General features: G+C 40.6%; 1 protein-coding gene across 1 annotated transcript; it reads left to right on the top strand.

Moving 5' to 3' along the window:
• Window positions 1-4,220: 4,220 nt before the first annotated feature.
• On the top strand, window positions 4,221-21,223 carry LOC127009604 (glutamate--cysteine ligase regulatory subunit-like). Its single transcript, XM_050882821.1, has 5 exons — window positions 4,221-4,436; window positions 11,956-12,154; window positions 12,736-12,932; window positions 14,750-14,864; window positions 16,812-21,223. Exons 1-5 carry the CDS (start codon window positions 4,329-4,331, stop codon window positions 16,964-16,966), a joined length of 774 nt encoding a protein of 257 aa, XP_050738778.1. The 5' UTR covers window positions 4,221-4,328; the 3' UTR covers window positions 16,967-21,223.
• Window positions 21,224-21,904: the final 681 nt, after the last annotated feature.

Genomic DNA, 21,904 nt, shown 5'->3' with positions numbered 1-21,904 from the left:
GGCATCATGGTATTGCCCCTTGGTTGTACGTACCAATCCGCCGTGACTTTGATCCACAACTCTGCCCGAGTCTACACAAGTATGAATAGTCATGGGCCAAGGACACAGCCTATCCTCATTACCGTATTCACAGGAAAGTCGCGCTGGAGTCATGAGGTACCGCATGCGACACTCGGATCATGGCTTCTCCCACTCCCAGGCTCCAGCATGGCCGCACCTATATTACGAACACGTACAGGGCCGTAGCCAGGGGGGTCAGGGGGAATTGGACGCCCCCCCCCCCCCATCTGCTAAAATATCCACTTTCTGAAGAAGTCAAAACGAAAAACTGGGATAAAAGTCCCAGTTTTACGTTTTGACAGCAGGAAAATGCATCCAGAAATTTCAAAATTTTCAAAATCCCAACCCCCCAAGCGGATTTGGCTAGCTTCCCTTGCCACTCGATCGCCGCTTTTCAAGTGTCTACAAAGAACCACATTTATTAGTGGAAAAAGACGCCCCCCCCCCCTTTTACAGCTCTGCTTACGCCCATGAAACACTAATAAATATCTTTCCACCGTCAGCTTTGCCGACGATGGGGACGATCGTCACTTTTCGAATGATATGAGAAAAACAACCCTTTTGAGATTCGACAAGCCCCCGAGAGGACAGGCGAACTCTAGCATCTCTATAATAGTTTCGAGCTAGGCCATCATCCTCGTCTTGGACCATTATGTAGCTTCCTTTCTACTATCCTTTTCTTTGTGACTCAATATTCTTAAGCTCCTTTTTTACACTACAGTGGCACAACGAAATGAAGAACCCACAAGACAGGATCGTCACTTCTCGAAATAGCCTACATGAAGAATTGATTAAGTCAGGGTAAATAATTTTCCTATATGAAAGCCCGAGACGCGGATAAATACTCCACAGGCCTGGTAGCTCGTGAATACCCCGACATTCGGATTTTTTCATTTTCTTTTCCAGAGTGAGCGCAATATTTCCCATGTGCTTCGAGAAGGGGAAATATACCCCCCCTTCCCGATACTCACCTTTCGCCGCACCGGGATCCGAACCCTCTCGAGGCCCGGGGCGAGCTTTCTAGGTCGAGTCCTTTGAAGTCCTTATCTGCGTCTCGGGCCTTTACATTGCAATAACTTCCGTGACTTCGTTAATGAGTGGGTAAGCATCATTTACTTGTAACACAGCGGTTGGGAGATGCCCGCTTGGATCGAGGGTCCGCCATGTAGGCTGCAAGTGCTCAAAGTACTTGGCCCAAAACAGCTCTTTCCCCATCCATGTCTTGCACGAGGGAACCATCGGCTGCTTGGAAAACACTCACCTGAAAGGGAGATTCAAAGCGGAGCTTCTGGATTCGGTAAGGTCAGAAAATAATTTGCCTTTAAATGACCTTAGACGTCCTCATCATCAGGAGAGCCTCCAGTCCTACGTGGCAGAGTCCTATGATTCCCAGACGTACGTTCTCCAATACACTTCGTTGAAGCTTAGTGAGTGGGAAGTAGTAACGATGGCAAGAAAAGAGATATATAATGGACGTTCACTTTAAATAGAAAAAAAACTTCTAGATACAGGGACATGCCTGCATGGTAACACGCACACCTGTTGTCCCCGTCTCCGTATAACGAGGAAGAAGTTTTCGTCTTTTTCTATTTGTTTGTGTCTGTTTGTCTGTTTACCTGTCTGTTACCAAAATATCTGTTAGCAAAATATCCTTAAAACGGATTGGCGTAGTCACCAAATAGGTACACATGAGAACATCCGAAGGTGACTATCTCAAACTGATTGGCTTTTTGGAAACACTCCGATAAAAAAAATGTCAAGTAGTCGGTGGCGAATAAATGAAAAAAACAAGATGAGCAGAAGATTATATGAAAAAGTTTGTCTCTGCTCTGACAGACCGCTATATAGTGCTTCGATCCAGAGTGTACCACTTAAAATCGGATAGGAATTATACAAGCAGAGTCGATAAATATTCTTAAAATACGCTGCTTCATTACAGGTAGCAAATTTGCCGACTATAAATTAACTCGCTGATTTATGAAGAAACTATTTGTGGCACAGTGAAGCCTACGTGACAATTTTCCAAGAACTAGTAAAAGCTGGTTTAACTATATATATACAAGGTCACAAATAGAAGCTAGTGCATAACCTATGAATTGGTTTTAGTTAATAATATTTATACACCCAAACCTCTATACAGACTAATGCATTGATAACCGTTTATTCCTTTTCTACTTTATAAGCTATACCTACAATGTCAAATTCCAAGGGACATGTTCATTTTGGTGACAGGAACACTCGAGGCAAGGGCAAAGGGATTAAAGACACGAGCATATACTGACTAACTTTACTGATTTGCAATAAGTGGTACATCTGTAGGGTACTGTTGCTCTAAATTTTCCCACAAGAACTACTGTACTGAATAAAAAACAAACTATACTTCATGTACCTCACTGGCATTCCTTCAGACTGGTTGATGAGCGCTACCTGGGAGTTACAATACATTCCAGGCACGCTATACTCGCCTCGGACAAGGGATATTTACCTTTACCTTTACATTCTATCCAACCTTTACCTTTCCTTACTTTACCTTACTTATAACTTCTGTACTACTTTTACTTTTCTTACATTTTAACTTTCGTACGTTTTACCTTCCCTCACCAATACATCACCACCTCTATCTTTACTTTCCCGTATTTTACCATACTTATATATAGCCGTGTATGGATAAGTGTTTGCAGTGCCTGAACAGTGAAAACATGCTTAGCCTATACTTAGTGCTACAAGTTATATAATCAAACTAACACACACATACTACCTACACACTAACGCACAGCAAGAACAATCACACTTTTGTCCAAATTCCCTCCCTTTCCTTTCTTCTATATATATTCTCTTGATTCCCTTCCATTCTCTACTTTTCCTTTCTCTTCCCTTCACCTTCCCACTAACACGAAACATGGACACGTGTACACAGCTGCTGTCTATTAATAAGTAACTAATCAATATGCATCGCAGCTGCGGCAGGGGAAGGTCGGGCTGAAAGAATGTGGGACTTCGTTGCTGAGTCACGCTGAGGAGAGGAAAAATGATACCTATGATGTTCATGTTACGTGTGGAGAACATTTGTCTGTAGGATGTATAGTGGAAGAATGAGAAGGTACTGTCTGGCACTTTTGGGGAGAATGAGTGCCTGAGATTAACCCTAAACAAGAATAGTGATAGTGGGAGAATGAGAAAAATAGTGATAGTGGGGGAATGAGAAGAATATGATAGTGGGAGAATGAGAAAAATAGTGATCGTGGGAGAATGAGAAGAATAGTGACAGTGGGAGAATGAGAAGAATATAGATAGTGGGAGAATGAGAAGAATAGTGATAGTGGGAGAATGAGGAAAACAGTGACCGTGGGAGAATGAGGAAAATAGTGACAGTGGGAGAATGAGAAAAATAGTGATAGTGGGAGAATGAGAAGAATAGTGACAGTGGGAGAATGAGAAGAATAGTGATAGTGGGAGAATGAGAAAAATAGTGATAGTGGGAGAATGAGGAGAATAGTGATAGTGGGAGAATGAGAAAAATAGCGATCGTGGGAGAATGAGAAGAATAGTGATAGTGGGAGAATGAGGAGAATAGTGATCGTGGGAGAATGAGAAGAATAGTGACAGTGGGAGAATGAGAAGAATAGTGATAGTGGGAGAATGAGGAAAATAGTGACAGTGGGAGAATGAGAAGAACAGTGATAGTAGGAGAATGAGAAAAATAGTGATCGTGGGAGAATGAGAATAATAATGATATAGTGGGAGAATGAGAAGAATATGATAGTGGGAGAATGAGAAGAATAGTGAAAGTGGGAGAATGAGGAAAATAGTGACAGTGGGAGAATGAGAAGAATAGTGACAGTGAGAGAATGAGAAGAATAGTGACAGTGGGAGAATGAGAAGAATAGTGACAGTGGGAGAATGAGAAGAATAGTGACAGTGGGAGAATGAGAAGAATAGTGACAGTGAGAGAATGAGGAAAATAGTGATCGTGGGAGAATGAGAAGAATAGTGATATAGTGGGAGAATGAGGAAAATAGTGACAGTGAGAGAATGACAAGAATAGTGATACAGTGGGAGAATGAGGTGATAGTGGAAGAATGAGAGGAAGGCACTGTCTGGCACTGTTGGAGAGGGTGAGAGGCAGCCTGAGAGTGACACTGAAGAAGAAGAGGAAGAGAGCAGTAATAGTGAAGTGGCCGTGAGGGAGAGACGAGGTGCCAGTGAGGGAGAGGAGTGTGGGCCGCGTGGTGGTGGTGGCTCAGAGGTGTGTCAGTGTGAAGTGCACCATGTCCTCCTCCTCCTCCTCCCAGGTGCGCAGGGTCGTCCTCAGCACAGGTAACATACTGGAGATGGAAGAGCTCATCAGGAAGGCTGGGCAGACCACCACCGAGGAGGTATACCCGATCAATACCCTTCACTGGTCTTGATTGAATGGACATGCACACATACCACTAGGGCCATCCTCAGACCTTCCATTTTCTTGTAACTAATATATTCAGGATAACGTGTTTAATTTATTCATCACTCATGGTTGAATAGTCTTTGCACTCATCACTAGGGCCATCCTCAAACGATTCATTTTCTTGTAACTAATATATTCAGGATAACGTGTTTAATTTATTCATCACTCATGGTTGAATAGTCTTTGCACTCATCACTAGGGCCATCCTCAGACCTTTCACTTTCTTGTAACTAATATTCAGGATAACTTGTTTAATTTATTCATCACTCATGGTTGAATAGTCTTTGCACACATCACTATAGGGTCATCCTCAAACGATTCATTTAATTGTAACTAATATTCAGGATAACTTGTTTAATTTATTCATCACTCATCAATACCTGTCATGGTTGAACAGTCTTTTGTGTCAGTATTAATGGTAACTTGTTTAATTAATTCATCATTGGTCTTGAACTCAGCCTATGCACACAGCTAGGGCCATATTATTGAGGCCATTCATTTCATATTGCATAATGGGTAACGTGTTAATTTATCACTCAAAGACCTGCCACTGGTCTAGAGTTAACAGTCTATGCACACACAGCTATAGTCGAACCATTTCAAAGAGTCCATTTGGGAGTTCGATTCTGCGGGTCCTTTCCTCCTCTCTGCTCTGCCACACAGTCCTAACACCTATCCCTTCCTCTCATATGTTACCAATAGCTAACATATGAGAAAGGGACAGGTGTTGGGACTGTGTAGCAGAGCAGAGGGCAGGAAAGGACCCACAGAATCGAACGCCCAAAAAGACTATTTGAAGTGGTTTGGCTATAGGGCCATATTCAGAGCAGGTGGGACCATTCATTTCCTAGTGCCAGCATATAAAATAACTTGTTTGATCCATCACTCATTGTTAGTGCCCGTGTTTAAGTAGTTGGATGAAACATTAGAAAAAAAAATTAACAAACATTGAAAGCCACTGCATGTTATGCACCTATATTGGTGCCCTGCACATTATTTATCAAGATCAAGATCAAGAAGCTAGTACTGTGTTGATCAGTGTTTTTTTTAATATTTTTTCACATATGGCCTATAGTGCCGGTAGGTTATCCATAGGGGCCTCATGGTCGGCCCGAGCCCGTCATGGTGCAGGTAATTGTTTATAGTGGCACCATTATTGTTGGCTCATGCTGCCCCCCAGAGCTCATTCTTGATTTCACTTGCACAGCTTCTTCTAGAGTCCGGGTTGATAGGTGGTCTTCAGGACAGTATGTGGGTAGTCTTAGGCCACTCGGCGGTGACTAAAAAATCCCAGGTGGTTAGCGGTGGATTCAAACCCGCATCATGGACAATGCGGTGAATGCGGAACTGGCACACTAACCACTCAGCCACCGCTTCCACTGCCTCTTGTGTAAAATCAATAAAATTAATGCAAGAGACATCTGATGCAGATACATAGAATTTTTGTTGGATTTATGAAGAAATTATGATATATGGTATATAGTTTTTCATGGATAAATACGAGAAAATATTAGCGAGTGCTAAAAATTTCCCATTTTCTTAGCTAGTGGTGCGAGAGAAGTCTCAGAGAACCTAAGAGTTTCATGACAGACCACGAAAAAACATCCTAAAATTAAAACGAGGTAAAAACATTGATTGCAGCCCATAGCGTCGTGCAGAAACTCATTGGAAAATGTTGCATTGCATGTTGCATACCACTTTATTATTTTTTCATCAGATTCATACATATACCAAAAGAAAGAGGAAAAATGACAGAATTTTATAAGCCAAAAATAAAGAAAAAGATTTTTTTCAGGTCGACCATTTGCAACCCCACCTTAACTATTGCTGATAGTATGAACTGACAGTTTTTTGGAAGGGAGAAAAGGGGGGATGGAAACAAAATAACTAGGGATTTGCCCTTAAAATGGCTGCCATATTACCTCAAAATACATCAAAATTTACTAGAAAAAATAGTTTGGTTTTGAAAAATGGAGAGAGCTATTCACAAAATAGGGTCTCCATTTTAACCCTAAATGAAGTCACTTGCAGTAGCACATCATTACATGATGCAGGCCCATCCATAGGGGGGGTAACAGGTGGCACACCCCCCTTATCAGGTTCTCTGCCCCCCATCTTATATTCTGACATTAATGAAAATGTTGTTAATGATACCAAGGAGGCTGACATACGGTACCATTTTTCATCATTAAGTCTGATGGAACTTGTGACCTTACTAACACAGAAAATATATCTGTAGTTGTAAGATGTAAAGAGTGGTAAAGTAAAGGAGAGTCTAATTGGTATGCCAACAACAGATGATTTTGATGCAGAAAGCCTGGCCTCATTAACAGTACTTAAAACACTAAATGAATATGGACTAGATTGCAGTAATATATTACCTCAATGTTATGATGAAGCAACTGTGATATCAAGTCAGCATGGGTGTTAAAAAAAGCTACAAGAAAAACTTCAAAAGGAAATAACCTGCCCGCCTATGGTTAGACTTCTGGGGACGGGGCTGACATAATGCCATATTTTACGGTGACCAAATAGGGAGTACATGTGAAATTTTGGTTACCCTTCTTATACAATAGTGTGGTGTAAGGGGACGTGGTGGGTGAGTGTGTGGAGAGAGAGGAGATTTTTGAGAGAGAGGCGGCATAATTAACTATATTTATTACAATCACTCTGCATTACACGCACAATATGTAAGTAAGGCACAACTAAGGTAAGTGCCCCAGTGTCAGTGCAGGCTCATAAAAATTGCATACAGATGATTATACAATCAATACCTGAGATGGTTATGTAATTCCAGAGTGTAAACTATTTTGTGCTCATTTACAAGAAGTAAAATTCCTGATCAAAAGATATACAGTGAACTGTAAAGTCTAAATTATAACTTGTCAAGAGATAATTCAAATTGCCCATTTGGGTCAATGATCCACATCCCTCTCGGAAGAGAGATGGTGCGGGCTCCTCCCAGGAATGCGCGCCAACGTGTCAACCATTCACGAGTCCACAGGTGCTTTCTTTTCATTTCTTTCATTTTCTTCAGCAAACACCACAAAGCAATCGTTGCAACATCTGGATCCATGGTTTGTTTTGCTCCTTTTCAGCTGATATTTCCCTGAATGCAACAGTCCTCTGTGTGACCAAACTTGAGGTTAAATTGGTGGCAGAAAATCATCAGGACAAAATCTCTGCAGAAAATGTCAGAGAAACTAGCTTGTGTGACCCTGCCTTTATATATGCATAACCAGTGGTGGGATTCAATTTTTTAAGAACAGGTTCTCTCTATGAGGCGTTTACCAAAATAAGTTATAAGTAAAAGGTGTTCATGGGGGAAAAATTGAGAACCCCTGATTTAAGCTAGCAGTAACAACCGGTTCTCGAGATTAAAACGATTCCAAGAACAGGTTCTTGCGAACCGGTGTGAACCGGCTGAATCCCATCACTGTGCATAACATATACATTAGATAAGAAAATTATCATAGGCAAATTGACAGATCCAAATCACACCCCAAACCAGACATATTTATCTCACAATCATCACTCATCTCCATATCAAACAACATATCATTATCACAAAACTCACGGGAAATTGATCTGGTCCGGAAACTGGGAAATGTAAATTACTGATGCCGTGGATTGAACCCGTGACCAGCTAGATGGGAAGCCTGGGGTCTACCATTTGTCTAAAGGGCACCCCTCAGCCAAGTGGGGGTTGGGGGCCTTTTCCCCGTCAGGCAGGTCAATACCACATGTGCTGATGCATGTTCCTGTTATCACTTCCAAAGCCATCTGACATAAGGGTCCTCCACAGTCTTGCCAGCTTCCTTTATCCTGTGCCTCTGCTTCAGTCTCTGCTCGGTTATGATCTTTTCTACATTTTTGTCAGCCAAGTGGGCCTAGATCTTCCCCCCCCCTTTTTAATTTTTTTTTTTTTTTAATTTTAGTTGCTGCCTTTAGTATCGGTAGACTTTCTTGAGGGGTTTCTTTGACAACCCCCAGCCCTTTAGTGGTGCAGGCAAATTTTATTCATAGTGGTTGCTATGACATATGCTTGGCCTATGCTGCCCTCCGGTGCTCCACATGAATGAAGTCGCTAACATTAGGGAGGAGCCTTCGCCTTTGCTGTCCTTCATCTTTCACCTTTGATTAGATAGTTAGTTAGGGTGTTAGGGTTGATTGAAGATCTGCGCAGCATGTGGCTAATCTTCTGCCACTCAGCGATGGCTTGGAAAATCAGCCTGTTTTGGTGGGACTCGAAACTAGATTGCTCCAAGGGCTCACCACGCCTGCACGCTGACTCAGCCACCACCTTGGACTGTCCATTTTACTGCATTTTACTGGCTGACTTTCTGTCATGACAAGAATTTGGCCCGTCGCAAGTACACGGTAACGGCACATATTTGGCCCGTCGCTGCTACCAGGTTAATGTGACATCTAAATCTTTTCCTTCTAAACAATTACATGTTCATAGTTAACTGTTAATCATGTAACACCAACCATGTATTTAGTTACATACCAGAAGAAAAAGCCATCTTAGAGGTGATACTAGTATTATGTTGACTGTTGCTGTTGGTGAATTGCTAGTAATTTTCATTTGATAAGAAATGGTTACTTCATTTAATTCTACTAAAATGAGTTGCCACATAGCTGGTAGCTGGCAAATCATACCCCACAATAGATACAACATACCAACACAGAAACATGTCTGACCCTTTACTGGACATTGTTTTCCCAAGCAGGCTCTCACTATAGATTTGTTGTTGATTATTTTTGTGCCGGTATCATCAAATGCCACTCTTCTCTGATTGATGAGACAATAGATAAGTTAGACCTTCGACTTATTCAGTGTCCTGCGAGCCTTCTTTGTGAACACATAAAAACATTTATGTAATATCGTTCTTGAATACCTTTTCTGCTCCCCTCTCCATAGCCTGTTTTCTTTTCACTGGTGTCTTCTTTTGTGCCCTGATGAAGGAGCTCACCTCAAGGCCATTTGCTTTTGTAACTTCACTAAGGCCTATTGCAAGATGGCGCCACTGTAAAAACTTTGCCGCGCCCCAGGACGGGCTGGGCCACCACCAGACAGGGACCCAAAAGAAGCCCTTGGGATCATCCATCCCACCCCCCAAAAAAAAAACCCGCCCAAATAAAAAAAAAATAAAAAAAAAAAAAATAAAAAGACCAGTGGTTCCCTTTCTTTTTTTTCTATGCCATGAAGAAATCTAATATAAGATTTTTTACTACAAATTGAAGCTCATACAGTGCTAAATTTTTAGAAAGAATTGCAAACAGTAAAGTCAATCCACACAAGTCACTCCTTGTTGGACCTTATGAAATTCCTTATTGCTGCACCCCCAGCAGCTGCAGACACCCCACCCCAAGTTAGAAACCTCAGATCTAGACTCTAGACAGTCATAGTTTCAAAGCCGTAGTAACGCCTTCAGTATTTTTTTCTTCATTCTTGAGATGCTGTGCAAGTGTTTACAATTAAGCACCCAAATCCAGGTGCTGATGATATTAGCCTATTACATTAATTATGCCAAGAATTATTTAGCCACACTTGGTTGTTATATCTAGCCTTTGCATGTTGAATTAAAAATACTGGGTGATAAATTCATTAATCACATATATTTTACATGCATGTGTATACTTCATCATTGTCATCATCATTATTAAATCTAGGCCACTTCCACCCCCATGCACGGTTAAGTTCAATTCTCATACAGAGCAACAAAGCAGTAACCAGAGTCGCTCCTTTGCAATGTATACAAGTACTGCTCAAGGGGAGAATGTCATCTTCCTTGGTGCTTATTGCTTGGATGGATGGGTGTACTCCTCCCTGGAAAGGAAGCATTCATCTCATTCAAGTAATAATTCCTTTACATTAACTCACCTATTCAAGGACCGTAATAATATGCCAATTACAATATAATGTTTGAGCTTGATGAGGTTAGGATCTTCAAGTTCTTTGTTCATTTTTCTGACACCTTCCAAAATTGATGAAATAGATGTTGATGTACAGAAGTGTCACTTAATAGGTGAGGTTATGGGCAATAGAAACCCTCTCATATAAGAAATTCACATACTAGTCTCCATAGAATTGACATGTTCTGATTTTATGCTTTGTTGGGTATTATTTTCTGCTTGTGCTTCTGCTACCTTGTCTTTTTTGTGCGTCGCGGCTGCTTGACACATGGATGGTATGGCTTATACAAGTCATGGTCATCTTGTTACAGCTGAAAAACTTCATTAACAGTCTTCACTCTTCAGAATGGCAGGGTCATCTTTGCTAGATTATCTTTGACTTTCATCCCACTGTTGAAGTAGAAAACAGGTAGTGATAAGATTACCATTATTTGTTACCCTTCTCCCAAGTGTTTCTAAAGCTGCTTAAACACAAATGTTATCACTACAATCCAGGCTGAGTTTAGCACCATTTCAGTATTCTGTCTCTTTTAATTGTATCAAAGAATGTGTTATGCATGTTTTAATCCTCTCATGGCTATTCTATTTATTTACCCACTCTAGTCTTGGCACTTTGGTAACATTTCTGGTTGTTACCTCTTTCATACTTGCCACATTCTGTGATGACATGTATCCATCTCTTCACTACATAACCTCATTGGCTGCCACCAAATATTTGATCTGCTCATTGTATAATGGCTTGCTACATTTTATAGCCTCATCTCAGCAAGAGTCTCAGAATGAGTGTCTTCTTCTGTCAATATCTTTTCTTAACACAAATATTTGTCTCATTCTCGGTTTTCAAGCATAATAGGGTATTGACTATTGAGAGTACATTATATTATAGAGGAAGGTCAGTGCACTGTGTGTGTGGACGATTATGATGTGCAGACTCCATTGGATCAGATTGTCTCTATGTTCCATTTTTTGTCATGAACTGGTTCAGTGTAGATGAATGACTCATGTTAAGGGTATTTGCCAGCATACTAGTGAAAGAAAATTATACTTTTAAAATTTTTACATTTCATATTGATACCACACATTGTTAGACAGTTTTTTTTTATATACGACAAAATTAAATAAAAGTGCTAATGAAATAAGGAAAGCTGAGCTTGAGTTTTAAACTATTATGAATTTGACAATTAAATGTTTCATTCATGGACATCATAATCTTTATCTAAAATATATTAAAAGCTGCAAAGTCTGCACCAATAGTTACTTCTAGTCAACATACATTGGGAAACACATGCATGGGAAAATATATGAATTTTAATCTATAAATCATTTATTTATTTTTAATATCATATAGTACTCGTTAATGATATCCTTAGAGATAGCTTGCACTCACATAAGACATTTACAGCACATTCACTTCATTTCAGCATCACCTATGCATAATACTGGGATATCAGACATGATGTGATATGAGACATTGATATAGCCAACTTGTGTCATGTAATAAAGGTCATTACATGCCTATCACTTCTTTCTAGCTTCGTGGGAGCATAAACACTACCTTGAGCAGCTGGGGAGGCTCAGGGGGCGAAGGTCAAGCAGGGGAGGTGCTCAACATCCAGCGAGTACTGAAGAATGCTGAACAGGAACCAAATGACACCTCAGGCAACAAGACAACTGTCAAGCTGTTTCTCAGCAATAATGACTCCACCCAGGTTGAGGATGCCCTTAAGACAGGTAGTGTTTCATATGTATACCTTGTGAAAAAATGGAGTAATTCAGGTGAGCGGTGGCATGTTGTTCACACAACAAGGGAGTAAAGGAAGGTTGCTGAAGTGGTATGAAAGAAAATGGAGATAACAAGGATAGGGAAATGTAGGTGGATAGGAGATGTCCTACCCTGTCTTAGAATGACTCAACAAGGTCTTTCAGGCCCATCAGTTTGTCTGGCTGGGAAGTGGAGTGTTGATGGAGTGAATAAGAATTGACAATATCTTGTGGATGTTTGTGTTGAGAGGTCTGTTCTTCTTTCAACACAAGCTAATCTACAAGTGGAGAATAGGTTGAAGCAGGAAGAATATTATCTTAGGCATTTTACAAGTAAAAAATAGCACTTCTTGGGTGTTTTGGTCTAGTGGTGTATTAAAATGTATTTTGTCCTCCACTAGAACAAAATCCTCAAATCATGAAAGGAAAACAAATTTGATATTGTTGTGAATCTCTCTTTGCTTCATCTGTCCTAACCTTCATTGTACCAAATTTTAATATCTTTCCTTAAAATGAAACTTAACATTATCCGACGCCCTCTTCTCTTTCAGTTTCATCCAGTCTCAACCTACCTCGCATAGACTCGGTGATCGTCACACCACCGGATGTCAGTGATGATGCAACACTAGAAAGTTTGGAACCCTTGTGGCTGGCTCTGGAAGATGCAGTGGGTCGGGGGGAAGTGGTGTCCATTGGTTTGGCTGATGTTTCATATCAGCTGTTTCGGGAGCTGTACTCCTGGGCCAAGGTAGGAAGCAGGAGTTCTGTCACCTTTAATATAAAGTGTTTTCAAACTTTTTGTGCAGTTTTATGAATTGATGTTATAGTAGAAATAATTTATGTTCTCTGAGATTTAATTTTAAAGAAAATATTTTTTGTCTTTTCATAATTTTCCTTCACATTGTTATGACCAAAACTTTGCTGAACTCAAAATGTAATTGTATTTGGTCAATATTAAGTAACTATTTTACACTGGTGTTTTCTTGTACATCAGTATATGCAATTCATTATGTTCATGAAATCAGGGGAAGGGACAAAAAGACAAACAAACACAAGGTATTCAGAAATACATAAGCAGTTGGTAAAATATTTTTAAATAAGACTGAAAAGAAATGTTTTTTCCTCATTATTCTATGGAATCAAACAACTTATAAGAAAATAGTACCCAGTTTATGTAATACTTACCATTACTACAGCAGTAGAGTGTTGATTTAACACAAATATACTTAAACAAGGTTATTTATTTACCAGGAGACCCTGAAATTGGGACAAATTATTGATTCTACTCAAATATTTTTTATTTACATAAAATTCATTTTGGTGCCTAAGCCACTCTGTGAGACAGTGAGTTAAGGCAGTCAAACAAAAAACTGAGAAACAGAGACATGCCTCACACCCCTCAGATTATCACCAAGAGCCCCTCACGTGACAACAATGCCTTAAAAGAGTCAATGAATCGAGAGTGTGTTGTTGCTCTGAGGCTACTGTGGCCGCCTCTTCGCTAAGGCACTTCTGTCAATACATCATGAAACCCCTCACAGCCAATGCTTACACCTACTAGATATACAGGCAAAACTATCACTTAACAGCACACACATCACTTTTAAACCACAGAGTGTGAGAACTTCTGAGCCTCTGGGTGATTTAGCCGTGTTCAAGGATAAGAGACTAATGCAGTGCTTCAAGTGTCGTCTATGACTCCTGACCCACATGTAAACACACCATTGAGTGGAACCAAACATGTATACTGCACAGTGGCCAAACTATGCAGATTAGTGTAGTGAACTATCACAAAATCCCTCAGTCCTGTTCTTACATTTGGGTCAGGAGTCACAGACAGCACTGTATGCATTGTGGGTAAAACCGCTCAGTAAACTGTTTTGATTTTCTCATCCTTGGTTGCAGCCACGACATGCATGGCTTAGTTCTCATGCTTTGGGGTTTAAGTGGTGTGTGTGATGGGTGATACTTTTGCTTCTCTAACTAGTAGTTGTGAGGGTTGGTTTAAATGGGTTTGATGATGTGTTGATGGAAGTGGGTGAGTCTGGCGCCAGAGGTCTGTGTGGGGACGCGGCCACAGTAGCCTCCATGTCCAAGCATCGGAACAACCGTCACACCAAACACTTCATTCACTCCTCTAAGATGAATTTTATATTACTTGGGCCAATTCATTAAAGAGTCCTAGTACTTCAGATAAAAAAGAAAGAGTAGTGGTAGGAGTGGCTCAAGTGAGAGAAGTGACTGAAGATCCTGCTGTGATGGCACCAAAATTCCCAATAAAAAATAAACAAAGAAAAATGACTGAATGAAATTAAATAAACACACACACACACACACACACACACACACACACACACACACACACACACACATATTGCTAGGATGTAAGTCATTCATTCAGTAGTCATTTTAACATTTCATTCAAGGGGATTTTTGTCCATTTCTATCCACATTTTCTTCTTCTGTACTTATTTATTTTTATTTTTTATTTTTGAATGCTAATTGTTGGGACAGTTTTTCACTTGTAACCCTTATTAGTTCTATCAAAGTGTTTTTGCTGTTCAGGTGAAGCCCACAACTGTGCAGGTGAACCTCTCATCGTGCTGCGTGGTGTCACAGGAGCTCTCTGCCTTTGCCCAACAGAATGACGTTCAGGTTCTCACCCACAATGATGCTGCTGGTAAGCAAAGCCTTCTTTCTTTCAGCTAAGAAAACTGTAACAAAATCTATACTTCTCTCATAATTGTGATGAGGTTCCAAGTAAGAGAAACATATTGCATGATTTTATTGTTAGAAACTTGTGGAGGATTATTTTCTTCATGGTACAGATGCAACAAAATTAACTGCTCAGTATAGGGCAATGTAGGAAAACTTTAATGTATTAAACCACCCACAGTGACAGGTGTTTTGAAATACATATGGTAATGTTTCTATATTACCTCATAGTAGCACAGCAACATCTCATATTTTCATTATACAGTACCCTCCCGAGTTTCGCGCTTGCTTCATTCTGCAGGTATGGTGCTAAACTCGCGGATCGCGAAACTCGAAGTATTGAAAACACTGAAAAAGTGCTAATTTGTTCTGGCCCGTGGAGAAGCTGACTTTTTTTCCCCACTTTACTCCCTTGTTATCTAAAAATACATACTATGTAAAAAGGAAGAAAATGTGAAGAGAGAATGGGTTGTTATGAAGCCGCAGCTGAAGGCGGTTGGCTGCCTTATGATTGGCTGGCAGTTCTTATAACATGTTGTGATTGGCCGAGTCCGATGACGTCATCGGCGGCACTCATCCAATCAGCAGCCTCTAACTATGAGGAAACGAAAGCTTTGTGAATCTGAAGTTGACATTGATAGTTTGTAGCTTTTACCGCGGGCTGTTAGCGCGCTTCTCTGTGAATCTCACGCCAGCATGTGTGAACACTGTCACCCAACTGCTAGTTTCTTGAGAATTTTGTTCAGAGATTCAAAGTCTGCATTTCACAAGAAACTCATCGAAATTCTAGTCAGAAACTCAGTCAACAGCATGTCGGTTATTTTCTCGTGAGGTTAGTAAGTTGTGGTCACAAGAAGAAGAGGGTATCGGCTAATCGGTCCAGTAGCTATCCGCGTGTTTATTCCAGTACCACAATGAGTTCCACGAAGCTAGATAAGCCTGGAGTAACCAGGTTGAGCAGGTCTTGGACTTGAGTCTTGTCCAAGTGTAGCCACTGGCTCATCGTGTCTGGGTCCTCACTGCTAAGTTCTCGTAGCACTTAACGGTACCAAGCTGTAATACACTCTCCCTTTGTCTCCAAGCTAACCCCTCACGAAGCAACAAATGCTTTCTCCATTTTTTTTTCAGCAAATACCACAAAGCAAACTGCTACATCTGGGTCCATTGTTTGTTTTGCTTTTCAGCTGATATATCCCAAAATGCAACAGTCCTCTGTATGATCAAACTTAAAGATAAATTCTAGGCAAAAATTTGTTGGGAGAAAATTGTGTGAAATTCCCGAAAAACTAGCTTGTGTGACCGCGTCTTTAAGCTGCTGGTGTCACACTGGGCCTTTGTCCTCCAACCAACGCAACTCCAGCTTTTCCGGGTTTGCGTCACACACAGCCAAGGTCGGTTGTCCGTATTCACAACGTAAACAAAGCAGTCGCCCTGTATCGATTAAATAGTAAACAAAGCAGCTCTGCCACTCTACTTTACAAGTTTCCTTTTGGTTGGCCATTTTCCACTGCTCCTCACTCCTCAGCCACTGCTGTCGTTTATTTGTTTACATACAGCCCCGTGGTTGCTTGTACCCCCAACCGTTTTCCATCCATACTGACAACCGACAACTCGCTCCCGGTTGAGCATAAGGGTAACCGTGGTTGCCAGTAGCCCCAACAATTGGAGGAAAATGGCCAGTGTGACACCGCCTTAAGGAATCGCACGTAATGCTGATGGTAGGTAGACATGATCAGTACAAGTCAAAGCAGTGCGAAACTCGGGATGATAATGTGCGAAAGTCGGGATGATAAGAATTTAGGATCGAGCGCGAAACTCGAGGATCTCGAAACTCGGATACTGTGAAACTCGAGAGGGCACTGTACTGTAGTGCTTTCCAAAATATGAGAATAAACCAAAATATTTGTTTCAGAAATTGTGGATGAGGACATTGTGTCGAGCATTGCCAGTCGACTTGGCCTGAGTGGTGCTCAGCTGCAGTGGGTGGCACGGCACAGGACGATCCAGCAGTGCTTTGGCCTGGTGCAGGACAAGGGATACACACTGGCGTTGGCATGCAATGGATAGTCTGACTAGGATTGTTGTTATGTAAAATTTTTACAAATGTTTAAAATTGTTTTTATTTTAAAGGTTATAGTGGAACACCTTTTGTGTTAAGGATATTGTTGTCTACACCTGATATCTATTAGGTGTTATAGTGACCAGTTTTAGATGTTGGTAAGGATGCAAGGAACCTATTTTAAAACATTCATGTCAGTCAGAAAATGGAAACCAGGAATGTTAAGTTGCCCTTTGGGTCTTGAGTGAGTGTATGTCACATGCATCTGAGTGCTGTTGCCTAGATATTAATTCACGTTTACATGATGGCATTTTGAAGTCATTTTTCAATGCTCACCATGCACCTCCTGTTAATGCCAGTACATGTACAATCCAGAAACTAATACAATGTGCATCAATGTGAGACTAAAGTTATAGGTCATATTTGCATTAAAGAAAAAGATCAAAAGAAAGTCTGAGTCACTTTTCTCTGTAATTTCATGAAATTTTAGTATTGTTATCCTGCACCATGAGGCTTAGAAATGCCATTTGGGCATTGCATATGACTTTGACTCACTTGGTTACATCATCACCTACGTCTCTGGGTTGTAAAGTGTTTGTTGTGAGCACTTCCTTAATCAACTTATTGTTGCTTCAAGAGGATTATTAAATTGCTGATAGTGATAGGATCAGTTGAGTCAGTACTTGTCTTTTGCCTGTGGCCTAATGACAAAACTTGAGCAAGTTCTCTATTGCTCCTCTCTGGTGCTGATGTATGATACCATGAATACTCAGAACTTGAGCCCAGGGTCCCATCATTCTGGCAAGTATAAATGCCATTTCGTTGATTGTATTCCATGGGAGCTTTGTCTACCTGTCACAAAGTATATAAAAAAAATGTCCTCTGATTGAAAAAGTGACTAATAGGGAATAACTCCTGGTCATAGTAATTTTTCTTCATATCATCAGTATCATGGATCCTGTTGTATGCATAATCATGGTGACAAAAAAAGCTTGGAAACTGTAAGAGGAAAGAAGAAAAGTATTACTGTGCTGCATAATGAACATGAAACATTATATATACAATACTTATCCTTCATATAGTTAAGAGCAGAGAAAGAGAATAGTTCTTGAAAGTAGTGTAGACTATGTATCTAATCTCTAAAACCCAACAATTATTTTAGGTGATAGCTCCTTGATCTGAGAGTATAAGATGCAGTGCAGAGTTGGGCTTTACAACCAGTGGTAGCTATTCTCTATCTGGTATTCTTCACTTTTTTTATATCGATAAATATAGTATAAAATTTCAAATACAGAGGTTTTGTTAAATTTTGAGAAAGTTCACTTACTTTTCTTATTGTGTTACTTAGAAATTCCTGGAAGGAAGGTGCAGCTTAAATCTGATCCCTTCACTGCCACTGACTATCTGGATATTACTATATGGATAATTTATGATTCCAACATTTGACATATGATTACAACACTGTTGGAGGTTGCCTGAGTTATATGTACTTAAAATAGTCAATGGTAGAAAGAGACATGATGTAAGCTCCATTCTTCCAGCTATCAAATTGAACTTTTGTCAAATTTCAGTTATTGCATCTTAAATACATGATGAGAATGTGAATACTGAAGATATGAAGTTGTTAAAGTGAGCAGAGGGTGGCATGAAGACCTCTGGTGAGATGTGGATTGAAGAATGTGAGAAAGGTAGGAGAGTAGGGTGTTAGTGTTGCAAAAAGGGAGTGTTTGAACAGGAAGAGGGAGAGACACTTGTTGCAACCATCCTGCAAAGGGTAGCTCTGAGGGGGATGAACATTAGAGCTATACAGATAAATCTCAAATGCACCGATTTTTCTTAGTATTGGAAAACAGCATTCACACACACACACACACACACACACACACACACACACACACACTGCTCTGTAGCTCAGTGGTTAAAGTTCTGTGCTGCCAGGCTTTGTGGCCTGGCAGGTGGAGGTTTGAACCCCGCTCAGGCCTAGATTTTTTTGCTGACAAGGAGTGGTTACTGTCCCCCCCTTAGCAAGGGGGATGGAGTGTGTGGTGTGTGAAGGTCCTGGCAGAAATTGACTATAGTGAGCTTGCTCTTGTCAGGAGGGTACTTGCTGGCAATTGTGAGTCCAACTTGTGATCAGGCCATGGTGGTGAATTATGTACACACACACACACACACACACACACACACACACACACACACACACACACACACACACACACACTCTGCTGTGTAGCTCAGTGGTTAAAGCTCTATGCTGCCAGGCTTTGTGGCCTGGCAGGGGAGAAAAAGTTGGACGAATACAGATATGGAGACAGGGCCACACGAGCGTAACCAGGCCCTGTAAAGCTACAACTAGGTAAATACAATTAGGTAAATACACACACACACACACACACAGGAAAAGTTGGACAAATATAGATTGGAAGACAGGACTGTCTGAGCTCGGGCTCAGGACCTGTATACTACAGTTAGGTAAATACACACACACATGTATCATGTGATAAAACTTTTAACATGGCACCAGAATTTAAGGGAAACCCAATTCATAAATCTTCTCAAACTTCAAGGTAGCGAGACCTGGTGTGGTCCTTGAATGCCTCGTCTGGGATGATACAGGTACTCATAAAGGATGGGTGCAAGACAAGATCTTGCTCACTTTCCTGAGATTTCAGCTTCAACAATATACTCCTTAGGCTGATAGACAAACAGTGTAAGGATATTGAGTTTGGATCAGGGCTGTTGCTAGATATTCAGGATATTGGGGGCTTGGCCCTGAGCACTGTAGACCCACAAGCAACAAAGAATCAAGTTCTTGGTAGGTTTGCAAATCTTTTAATATAAACTTTCTCTGATAGTATTTTATGCCATCTGAGTGCAATTAAAGAAAGTCTAAAATACTGCAAATTAGTTCCTGAAAAAGATTCAGGGCTATACAAAAGATTTGGGGCTAAAGCTTCCAGAGTCCACCTCTAACAACAGCCCTGGTTTGGATAGACTAAAAGGCACTCTTGGCCCAGATTTAGATCATATTCTAAGTACTTGTAGTGTTTGAATGGTCTTAGTGTATTTATCTGAGGGATTTTAAGTTTGATTAGATAAAGGTCACCTACTGTCCATTATAGACCATATAGTTTGTATTCTCTGAGAATACAGCAATTACATTGTCTTAGAATGCTTGTTTTGAGGTAAACTAACCTATCTGCTAATTACTGTCCATTAGTGTGCAGTAGGTTTAGTACAGGAAGCTGCCACTGTGGGAGCTAGACCAGACTTCTCAAACCTTCCCAGCTCTCCGGCCTACAACCTGGTGGTGGTCATGCTTATATTTTCATATTGAGGAATATGGTGCCTTCATATTTGTTTTCTTAAGAACATACTCTGCTGATGCCTGTTGGATTGATGTTGCCCCAGGCTACAATAGTCATCTAAGGCTGCAATTCAGATTAGTACTGATATCAACATGCTGGTTATTTTTTACCACTAGGCAGCAGCCCAAGCTGTTGGCAAGACTCAAGTACAGGTCTATGTAAGCACTACTCTGGCAAAGTAACTTTTTTCATAATGCAGGAATCAGAAATTTTTCATTAACTATTGTTATAGTGCCACTACTATTCACTTGAAGTGTTTCTTCTTCTCCCTCTCATGGTATTGCTAACCTTTAGATTACCAGGGTAGTGCAAAGTTTCTAAAATGGCATGAAATTCATCATTCATTTCCCAACAATTAAATCTCCCAAAAATGAAAGAGGTGATCCCGTTCTCAGTGACTTGTAATGTATTGGTTGTTAGATTACTATGCTGTTACCGCCGGTCTCCCATCGGCACCTCGCCGTAACAATGATATGTCCAAATCTAACGAGATAGGCATGTAGTCTTCAACATCTAAGTTCCTAAAATAATGGCCATAATATTCATATCTTGTTTTAAAACTAATAGTAAACCTTATTGTGTAAAGGGGTGAGTCACTTGACAAGATTGTGATGATGGGGAGTGAAGCTACAACATACCACATGACTTGGATGTCATGAAAAGTACCTCCGGACTGGTCATGCAATTGTTTTTCTTTAAATTTTTCATGGAAACTCAATTTTTGAAACATTACCATGAGGAGTGCCTATTACAAAAAACATGTGGGAAGGAAAAGTATTCCATATTAGTTTCTCCTGCTGCTAGTGCTCTAAATTTCTCCGCACACACACACACACACACACACACACACACACACACACACACACACACACACACAAACACACACACACAAACACACACACAAAAAACACCCACACATATTGGAGCCTCATTTTCTATACCATCGTTTGCTCTATTTTATATAGCAACACAAGTTTTAGATATATGTGTGTGTGCATATGCACGCATGTCCATATGTACGTGTGTGCATTAAAGTGTTTTGTAAGTTTATGATTATAGTTCTCAGTGCCATCTAAGAGCCTTCAGCAGGAGCAACTGAAATTCAATAAAGCACTTAACTTCTGACCATCTGTTGTTTTAGTTTGGCATGGAGAGTGAGATGGCATTCAGCGCCTCAAAACATATTTTTATCTTTCTTTGAAGTAGAAATAGTACTGCTTATGTGACAGTCCTTAACTATCCTTATTTAGACCGTGTACTGCATGGTAAGTAGCCACTTTGTCATATCAAGTTAGGTTATCTGCTCCTCCTTTTTGGGCTGGCCAATAGGTCGGTAACGGGAAACCTAGGGAAAGGTAATTGTCAATCAATCAATCATTGAGGGCATACGCCGAGGGGCGCGTTGCCTCGCCCACCCTACGATGCCAAGCCCGGGGGTAATTAACTAATTATTTTGATAACCGGATGTCATACACTGGCGTCGCGAGGGTTGCTGGCGCCCGGGGACAAAGTCAGATAATGGCGCCCCCCCAAACAATAAGGATAAAAGTGAAGCGAGGGTTTTTAACTGACAGTTGT

Source organism: Eriocheir sinensis, chromosome 41, assembly GCF_024679095.1.
Source record: "Eriocheir sinensis breed Jianghai 21 chromosome 41, ASM2467909v1, whole genome shotgun sequence".
NCBI lineage: Eukaryota > Metazoa > Arthropoda > Malacostraca > Decapoda > Varunidae > Eriocheir > Eriocheir sinensis.
The sequence above is the reverse complement of the archived record's forward strand: the minus strand, read 5'-3'. Positions and strand labels throughout refer to the sequence as shown.

Bases quoted from the DNA above. Each gene is read 5' to 3' on its own strand.
- LOC127009604 (XM_050882821.1), top strand. From the start codon at position 4,329: ATGTCCTCCTCCTCCTCCTCCCAGGTGCGCAGGGTCGTCCTCAGCACA. The intron at 4,437-11,955 runs GTATACCCGATC...ACTTCTTTCTAG, and splicing joins GGCAGACCACCACCGAGGAG to CTTCGTGGGAGCATAAACAC. The intron at 12,155-12,735 runs GTAGTGTTTCAT...CTTCTCTTTCAG, and splicing joins TGAGGATGCCCTTAAGACAG to TTTCATCCAGTCTCAACCTA.